General features: G+C 43.8%; 1 protein-coding gene across 1 annotated transcript; it reads left to right on the top strand.

Moving 5' to 3' along the window:
- Positions 1 to 1103: 1103 nt before the first annotated feature.
- On the top strand, positions 1104 to 9485 carry LOC309572513 (aldo-keto reductase family 1 member B1-like; the record flags this gene model as incomplete). Its single annotated transcript, XM_082280850.1, has 10 exons — positions 1104 to 1169; positions 3371 to 3538; positions 4207 to 4323; positions 4955 to 5032; positions 6307 to 6429; positions 6655 to 6761; positions 7558 to 7639; positions 8113 to 8196; positions 8610 to 8692; positions 9446 to 9485. 10 exons carry the CDS (start codon positions 1104 to 1106, stop codon positions 9483 to 9485), a joined length of 948 nt encoding a protein of 315 aa, XP_082136976.1.
- Between the last annotated feature and the right edge of the window lie 402 nt (positions 9486 to 9887).

A 9887-nucleotide genomic window follows, 5' to 3' on the forward strand; every position in this document is an offset into this window, starting at 1 on the left:
CCAGCACCAATAGCAAGGGCCTTGTGAAGCCAGATAAAGCCAAGGGGTTGTGTGTGGAGAGATTATAGTAGATCCTGGTAAGTCCTTGTTTCCCTTTTTTTTGTTTGGTTTAGGATTACCATGCAGTAGCAAATTACACATTCTCTGCTTCATCTCTGCCAGACTCTTCCTCAGATTCATTATATTCCCCACCTTCAAGAACCACACAGAAAACCAGAAAAAAGAAATAAATACATATAATGCATGTCTCACAGAGGTATAATTGCTAAAATGTCAATATGTAATTTACAAAATCAGTGAAGGACAGGGATGTGACAATGATTCAGAGAGTCATCAAAGATCTCTCCTTTTGTCACAAATAAGGAGAAAAACCATGTAAGGGAATGAAATATCCACACAGCAGCCCTGGGCACTACAAGTGCTGGTTAAACCCTGCTTTCATTGCAGAATTCAGGCCAACAGGCCTGGTCTTTTTGACCTCAGAAATAAAATTAAAAGGGTTCTTCCGAACTGGGTAACCACTCATCATACAGTGGCTGAGAGGAAAAGCCATGGGGAGCCTTGAGATCAAATATGTATATATATATATATATATATATATATATATATATAAATACAGAAATATAAAAACCTGGGTGCCTGATGCAGATGAAGCCATATTGGGAATTTTTTTAACAATGATTCCTGCTGTGGACAGGTTTATGCTTCCTCCTGAGACAAACAGCTTTGTGGTGCCTTCTGGTGATGTGTTCAGGACAGGTGAGAGGAGAAATGGTTCTTGGGGCATGTGCCAACTCCCCAGATAGCACTTTTCCTGCAGACAAGCAGACCATGGGGTATCCAAAAACCTGTAACCTCAGCCAATGCAAAATTGCCACGATGAGCCCACTCAATAAATCCATGAGGAGCCTGCAATCAGTTTTTAAGCTCTTTGAAGGGTGAGATAAACCAAAATCCCGGCCTCCTCTTATTACAGCACTTCTGCCTGTATTCACCTCGTCTGCAGCCAGTCAGCAGGCAGGAGGGAGGAGCAAAGCTGATTTAAAAGGTTCTGCAAGAGACCACAGCCTCTCCTTGCCTGTGGTGCTGGGAGGAGACTCTGTATGGCCACTTACCTGGAGCTGCCCACTCGTGGGAGGATGCCCATCCTGGGACTGGGGACCTGGCAGGTACCTGCTGGAGCTGGGGACCTCTGGTCAGGCAGGTGACACCAGAAAATTGCTGGGAATTGTGGTGTATTTTTTTCACCAATCTCCTCTTCGGGTCAGGAGAATGCAGCAAATCCTCTGTGTGATGTTTCCTTTCGAAATACTCCAGGTAATGCAGGTATTTATTCCTGGCCTTCAGGAAATCTTTAGAGTGAGTGGAGGTAGTGAGTAGGTACAAGATTTTTCTTAGCTATGGAAAAAAATTACATACTACAAAAGTAAAAAGTTATGCCCAGCTTGTTTTTCTTTGTAGTTTTGTTTTGCTTTGTTTTGCTTTTGGCACTGGGGATTAATATCCCAGCATGTCATGTAGGTGTCATCCTTGATGAGTGTGTGTAGATACAGGAACTTTAGGGGCAATAAGTGGATCTGGAAATGGGAATTTACAATAATTCCTTAGAGACTGAGGATCACTTTATTTTTATGGCAGCAGATGAGTATGCAGCACTTTGCAGGACTATAGTTTGGGTGGTTCTTTACCTGCAAATGTTACCTAATGGATTTTCGGTAAGAGAGTAAGTTCAAGAAGATACTGAATTTTAAATGTAAAAGGAGTCAGGAAATGAGCTGAAAATTTTAAGAAACTGATCTTCTTAAGAAAGATAAAATGATAAGAAAAGTAGATTTTCCCCTGGATCTGAGACTGGAAACAAAATATATCAAACCCCAACTTCCCAACTCCATGAAACACTTTGCCAGTCACCATAAAAATATCTGAAATTCTTGCCATATTTTTGGGTCAGCTGATGCTAATCAGCATTTAACTTTATGTGCACAAAGGGGAGTGAGTTTGTTTGACCCTTTCAGTCTTTATGATGACAAAGGACACTAAGAAGGCTGAGGTAGCTGAAGTTGGCTTTAAAGACCAAAGTGTGGCTTGTGGGGGGCCTCTTAGGGCACAGCACTGTGGTGGGGGAGCTCTCTGAAGGAATGTGCCAAGTTGCTGATAGAAACTGGTTAGGACTAAGTAGAAGGAAAATTTTGGGCACATGATCCCTGCCACCACAAAAAATGTCTTCTGTTATGTAATGAAAACAGGGCCCAAGCCCATGGTGATTATTTCATTAAAGCTATTTGATTTCAAGGTTCCCACAGCAGCCTCGGCGTTACCCAGCAGCTCTGACTCGAAGCCCTGCTCGGTGAGCACCTTGTGAAATGAAACAATGGATTATTTTTTCTGAGAAACATCTCACATGACAGAGTTTTATGTAACCTCAGGGTGTGTTGCTGCCTTTGCACTCCACTGACTCCTCCCCTCAAAAGTGCTCCCAGTCGCTCCTGTGTGGCAGCTTTCCCAAGCTGCAGCAGCACCCAGAGGTGAGGTGCTCCAAAATGCCAGCATTTGGCCACTGCTAGCCTGCTTCCCCGTGCCTCCTTCCCCCTGCTGCCCTGGGAGGCTCACCTGTAGGAAGGGATGGGATGGGGAAAGGGGCTAAAAAAAAGAAAACTTACTGTAAAACTTGCAGCTGGCTATTTAGTTGTGCATAGCCTTTTGGGGGAAAAAATTGCTGCATTTTCTATGTTTTTGTTGTTGTTAATTTAGGTGAACCAACTAAACACCCTTTGACTGGAAAAACTTGGAGAAGTGATATAATTTAAAATAAAAAAGTACGTGGGAGGTGGTCATGGTTTTGAATCATGTTTCTGTTTGGAGTGCCTTTTTCTGGATTCAGTCATCAAAGAGCTCTTCAGTGTCTCCAAGCCAAATATCTGAAGTGATTTATTTTGCTATTAAGTACCAAATATGTATTTTACCCGGGAGGTGGCACTGTCTGTAGTGTTTTGAGTCCCCTCACCTCCCTGTCCTGTGTCAACAAGAGCTGGATTGTTTTTGTGCAGGCCCAGCACGCATTCCAGACGCGATTGGTTTCCTCATGTCACCAGCATGCCACACTGAGGTTGCGTTTAATTTCTGGGGAAATTAGAACTTATTTCAAGATAGCCTCGTGTCCCAAGGTGAACTTCCAATCCTTAGAAAAGGGCAGATCATCTCAGGCACCTCATCAGTGACTCCCTCGGCCACTTGATTTCACAAAACTAATGAAAGCCAGATCCAGACTGGAATACCTCGTTATTTGGGGGCTTAAAGACGCCAGATTTGGAGAACAGCAAACTTCTTAATCTGCTATTTAGCAAATCACTGGCTTCTCTTCTGGTTTCAGTCTCTCCAGGGAGCAGCAAGAGGCGCGGTGAAGTTTGCCATCGATGTTGGGTACCGCCACTTTGACTGTGCCTACATGTACCAGAACGAGAGCGAGATCGGGGACGCGCTGCGGCAGAAACTTGAGGAGGGCGTCGTGAGGCGAGAAGAGCTCTTTATTGTCAGCAAGGTGTGTCCCTGGATAATGTGTCTCACGGGCGGCCAGCTCTCGGGAGGAGAGACAAGGTCCCGACATGGAAAGTGCCACGGGATGAAGCTGGTCGGGGAATTAACCCCTCTCTGTCAGGGCAAAGCATTTGTGGATGGTGGCAGGGGGAAGGAATAGGTCAAGCCTTGAGAAACAAAAGGCTTGGTTTGAGAGGGGTTTTTTTGTAGTCCATATCCATTGTCAGCCATGGAGACAGGAACTGAGGCCGTGCTCTCGGTGGCCTCTGGGATAGGAAGCAGGGCTATTGTATTCGTGGTCACTCCCGCTGTGCCGCCGGCCTCAGCCTGTCAACTCCTGTATGTTATGCTTTGTTTTGTTTTTTCCCCCAGCAACAATGGTAGGAAAAATCAAGTAACTTCTATCTGCTGGAAGCTGGCGGGTCGATTTTCACCAGGTTCACTTATTTTCTTTGTGATAATTGTTGGAATTTCAGAGTATCTCATTCTCATTTTACTTACTTGACCGTACCACAAATAAAATCAGGTGCACACAAGTGGCACTTCCTCAAGACGAGAAGATGTGCCACATCCTGAGCTGCCTCTGTGTCTGTGCCCTGCATTTCCCTGCCAGGGATGCTCTGCCACTGCAAGGGCAGGAGAGCAGCTCCCAGGCTATGTGTTCCCCCACAGCTGTGGTCCACCTTCCATGAGAGATCCCTGGTGAAGGAGGTGTGCCAGAAAACACTTGCTGCCCTCCAGCTGGATTATTTGGATCTCTACCTGATGCACTCTCCCATGGGATTCAAGGTATTGTGACTTTAACTCCTGGGTTCCATCTGTCAGGACTCTGCCCCTTTTGCCTTTGGGACCAGACATGTCTTTACTCCTCTCCAACGAGGAGTGTTGGTAACCCTCATTAAGACCTCAGGAAGAAAGGTAAGGTCATGGCTGCTTAAACTAGCTCTTGTAGTACAAAAACCACCTTATTTTACCCTGCACAGCATTTCCAAGTCATGGACCAAATTACCTTCCAGATCACATTCCTCTTACAGTGTGGGGTTTGGCTGCCATTTCCTTATCCAGAATCAAACAGTTGTGATTTACTTAGTTCTGATTTTTCTCTTCTCTACCTCCAGGTTAAGTAAATCCTTGTTTCCCCATCATGTCACCTCCCTGGCCTTCTCCCAACCCGACTGAGGCACACAGAAGTGCCTGCCCTTCCTCTGCCTGCAGGACAGAGTCTCAAGAGGCAGATTTTCTTGAAGATGACTCTGTTGGTACAGATTACTTGTGAGGCCATGTCTCACCCCACCACAAACAAAAGTCAGGATATCCAGCTCAGTCTCCAGCTCCACTTGCTTGCCCCAATTTCTAAGTGATTTCTTTAAGTACTTATAATTCAGCTGACCTTAATGTTGCTTTTCTTTCGTGCTGATAGGCAGGAGAGGAGCTATTTCCTGCAGATGGAAACGGCATGATCATTCCCAGCGATACACATTTTCTGGATACGTGGGAGGTACATTCATCTACAGGCCAAAAATATCTTGCTAGTTTGAAATAACAGCCTGAAAACTCTAAGCTTTCCACTGTGGGAATTGTTCTGAGAGAATTTCTGACATGAACTATTTGAGATTGCTGATTTCTCTGTGTCCTTGGGCTCCTTTTTGTGTCACTGTGCCAAAATTTAGGTATTTTTATATCCACTGCTTACTAAACTGGCTGGGTTGGCATGACAAGAGGAAATCTTTGACTGTGTGTGTACCCTGCAGTGGCTTGAGCCAGCAAATGCTGTCGCTCTAGTCCCTACCCCAACTCTCTGGGCAATTTTTGGTGGCTTTAATTGAAGCTATGCTCATCTCTAATTGCACCTTAGCTGTCCAGACCCCAGGAAAGCCAACGTGCCTTTGCCAATGTACCAGAGCACCCAAATTTCCATCTCTAGAAGGTGGTGGAACTTGGCCAAAGTCCTTTGCTAAGCTCTGTGTGCAGCACAGGCTGTGTGGGAGACCAGACTTGGGTGTGAATTCAAATTCCTGCTTGGCCGATGCTTTGGGCTTCCTTTCCCTTCCACTCCCACCAGGTGCTCAGCACAGCCAGGCCAAAAGCAGACAAGAGACTCACCAGAGTCAGAAAAATTCACTGATGCTTTTTGCCTTCTGTGAGATGAAGAATAAGGCACATTTTTGTAAAGGTGGATGTTTCAGGTTGCTGCTTATGACAGCAACTTCAAATGAGAATTATTTCTGCTTTGGAAGAAGGGTGTCTTCTGCTCTAAAGGCTGGTAGTAGATTATTTTTCCCCTGTTTCTTTTCTGCTGGAGGTGGCAATCTAATTAGGGCTGTCTGGCTGTTTTATTGCTCATTAGTGTGAAAGAAAATAGGTGACGGAGGGGGAACACAGTGCTGCTTATGCTGTAATCCAGCTGCTAAAGGGCACATCTCTCTTGGGAAATTAATCAGTGTTGATGATCAGTATCCATCCTGTTCGAGCTGTCTCGTAACAGCTCCTTGTTGAGCTGCTCTGTTCCAAATAAGGTACTTTTTATTATGGGATGAGTATTTGGCTAGCTGAGGAATTACCCTAAAAGAATCTCTTTCATCTGAAATCATAACGGTGTAGTACTTGTGTGAATATTGCTGTTAGTCATCTGTATGGTTACACATGATGTGAGTTCACACACTCTTCTAATAGCACAGCACAAGAGGACCCCAGCCAGGAAGATTTTTACCACTGAAGATAAAGATGAAAGAACTTAATTCAATAGGAATTCCGACTCTGTGGTGTTTCTAGGCTATGGAAGAGCTCGTGGATGTGGGAATGGTGAAGGCTATTGGAGTCTCCAACTTCAACTGCGAACAGATCGATCGGCTCCTGAGCAAACCAGGTTTAAGACACAAACCTGCAAATAACCAGGTAAATTGTCCTCCAGCTCCTCAGTACTGACATCACACCTGTCTGGGTGTTGCACTGGATGGAACACCTCTTCAAAGTCCCTTAAAAACCCCATACCTGCAAAGAGAACCACCTTTTCACGTCAGCTGACGTGGCACTTGGTAGGTCACCACAGTGATGCTAAACCTTGAAGCACCTTCTGCTGCTGAGAGATGAAACCTAATTTTTTTATTTTATTTTTTTGAGATTGAGAGCCACCCCTATCTTCCTCAGGAAGAGCTGATTAAGTTTTGCCAATCCAAAGGGATCTCTGTCACTGCATACTGTCCCCTTGGAGCACCCAACTGGCCAGGGTAAGAATGTTTTGTGAGTTTTCCTTCTTAGATGTAGATTGGAGTCAATGCAGTAAACCAGTCTTAGGATGTGGATGAAACCTCAGAGAATGATTACTGTAATCAGAAAAAGATTTCCTAATTCATTAAAAATCACACCCACAGAAACCTCACACTTACTGTGATATTCAGTCCACTAATTCATACCCATGCTGCTACTACAGTTTCGTATTTCGAAGAAAAAGGATCAGTTGACTGATGAAAGCAGAGATAAGAATTCTTGACTGAGCTTTGGTGAGCTTATTAAACATGTAGGAGAATTTCTGAACTAAAAAAAACCCCACCCACAACAAACCAAACAAAAACCCAAAGCAGCAGATGCTTACGAAAATAGCAACTTTGCAGTCCTGCTGAGACAAAGGGATTAAGTTTTTAAATGGGTAAGTTGCAGAAATTTTGCTTTTACTCCCATCTTCATGGCTTTCTCTGACCCAGGACAGGGCATTTGCCAGAGCAGCTGTGCTTGTGAAGGACAAGATGAAATTCTTGGGATCCAGATCAAAGAAATCCCCAGCCTGATCCCAGGCTGGACAGAAATGTGTTACAGTGACCTGTTTTTACTAGAAACTACAGGCCTCTTCTCATGTGCTTACTTGTTATACAAGAAGAGAATGAAGGAACTAAAGTAACAAGATGTTAAATTAAAGGGTGCAAGATGATGCTTTTTAATCCTTTAAATAATATTCTTATCACACAGGGCTTGAGGGAGAAGACAACGGGGCATTCAACTGCTGAAATCTGGTTTTTACTTTCACAGGTCCAAGCCAGACCATATTTCCCTTTTTGATGATCCTCAAATTAAGGAAATTGCTCTCAAGCACAACAAAACAGCAGCTCAGGTTAATACTGGTCAGAGTTATTTCCCCTGCTGACATGTATTTTTCCCACCTGTGCTAAAGTAACTATTTACAGAGGTATTATGGAATAATAAGATGGAGTTCCAGCTGTGTCTTGTACACAGTTTAATGCTTTAGAAAAATATCCTTTCTACCTTAGTTTTAGTGATGGATGGAAGATTGCCAGTGGCTTTGGGCTTTAACTGGCACACTGGCTGCCCCTCCACACAGCATCCCTGCCACTCCTGAACTCTTGCTCAATGCACGCCCATGTTGTCATCTCAGCTTCAGAGATGGATAAGGATTTAATGAGCTCATGGCGTAATTAGGAAGGGTTGAGGTGGTGCTTCTCCTCTGTGAGCCCTCTCTGATTACCAGTAGAGCTGCTCTGTGTAACCATGCAGGCACCTTTAGTTTTCAGCTTTCAGAAGACAGGCAGCGCTTCTCATCTGTAAATTCCCTGTGTGCTCCTGCAGGTGCTTATCCGGCTCCAGATTCAAAGAAACGTGAGTGTAATTCCCAAATCTGTCACTCCACAGCATATTGAAGAAAATTTTAAGGTAAGATGATACCTTACAGAGTCATTAATGGTATTAAACTACACAGGAGAAAACCCCCACTCTGCCAGGGGTACAAACTACCCCCGTCAAACTTCGAACCAGCAAAACCCTTGTCAGATACCACTTAGGTTAATACTTTATGAATGCAAAAAGTCACTTTGAAAGTAAGGAGCCAAGTCTTGCTTTGAACACATCAGGTAAGAGCTGAACTCTTCCACGTTGTGATACAATTACAATGCAGGCAGACCCAACCAGCACTGTAACCTTACACATTTATTCATTGCTCTCCCCACATGGGTGCCCGTTGCACACCTCCTAGTGCTTCAGCCTGCTTTTGGTACTCTTTTCTGCAAGTAGACTTTCTTGTCTCATTGCAAACTGCAGTAACACAGCTGTTTGGGACCTTGCTGCAGGTGTTTGACTTTGAACTGACTGAAGAGGAGGTGGAGACCCTCCTTGGTTTCAAGAAGCGCTATCGCATCTGTGCATTAAGCGAGTGAGTGGCTTTATCCTCATGCAAGCTTTGTCAGGATTGGATATCCTCTAAACAGAGAGGGAGCCTTAGCCAACACCTGGTCACCTCTGCTGGAATCTCACACTTGGGTTTATTAGAGCACTGCCTGTCCTGTACAGGTTGGGAACACTGGGACTTCTGCAGGCACAATGTTCTTAAGATGCCCTGTACTGGATGCATATTAAACTGCTGTCTGAAAATCCAAATCAGCTGGAAATTCCAAAATAAATAAGCAGCACTTTTTCCCCTGGTTTTCTTTGGCTCCTTTACATAAGGGACAGTCAGAGTAAATAAACTCCATTTTAAGAATGAGAGTTGTAAGGTTTTTTTTTGAAGGGAAGAGCTGGGCCTATGTACTCCTGCCAACGTTATTAAGGCAGTGCCTGGATAACAGAATGGTTAGATACAGGACTCACCAAGATCTGCATTTTACTCAGTTTTCCCAGGTTACCCACTTGCCTAACAGCATACTGTGGGCTTGGGAGGTCCCAAGAGAGAGGTTTAATATCTCAGGGAACTTTGGCAATTTCAGCTGTGCAAAGAATACATTAGCCTTTGAGAAGCAGGTCACTGATACATGCAAAGGTTACAGAGCATGCACTTCCACTGCCCTGGGTACACTAGACAGACACACATGTTCTTAGTGTAGTTCAGTTTCAGTTCTTTTACCAGGGGAAAAAAGCTTTTCCTTAAAACTATACCCTTACAATGTTAATCATGCTTCTCTTTTTCTAGATGCAAAAATCACAAGGACTATCCTTTTTTTGAGGACTGACATACACATCACCTTTGGATCTTCCGGGGATCCAGACCATTTATTGTTGTTGCAAGCAATGTGCAAGAGTTCATGTATTAATTCACTACAGACGTGGAATATGTATTTAAAAATGGGAGAAGGGAGCTCACAGGCATTCTGAAGAGTAATCTTTGAACATGGATGCATTTGCTTCCCTTTTTATCAACCAGTTGGATCAGTCCTTTATCTGCTCTTGTAACACAAGTTTCAGTTCCAGCAAAATATACATTCTGTTATAATTTAGTAATGATAAAGAAGTTTAATAAACCCATCTATTTGGATTAGGGGAAAGCAGTCTTTGTCATAAATATAAATCCTACAAAGTTTAGAGAAAACTTAAATTCTCTGATAAGTTACATTTTTGGACAAAAGGTCAATACA

The sequence above is a fragment of the Coloeus monedula genome, assembly GCF_965178545.1.
Source record: "Coloeus monedula genome assembly, chromosome: 4".
NCBI classification, from domain to species: Eukaryota; Metazoa; Chordata; class Aves; order Passeriformes; family Corvidae; genus Coloeus; species Coloeus monedula.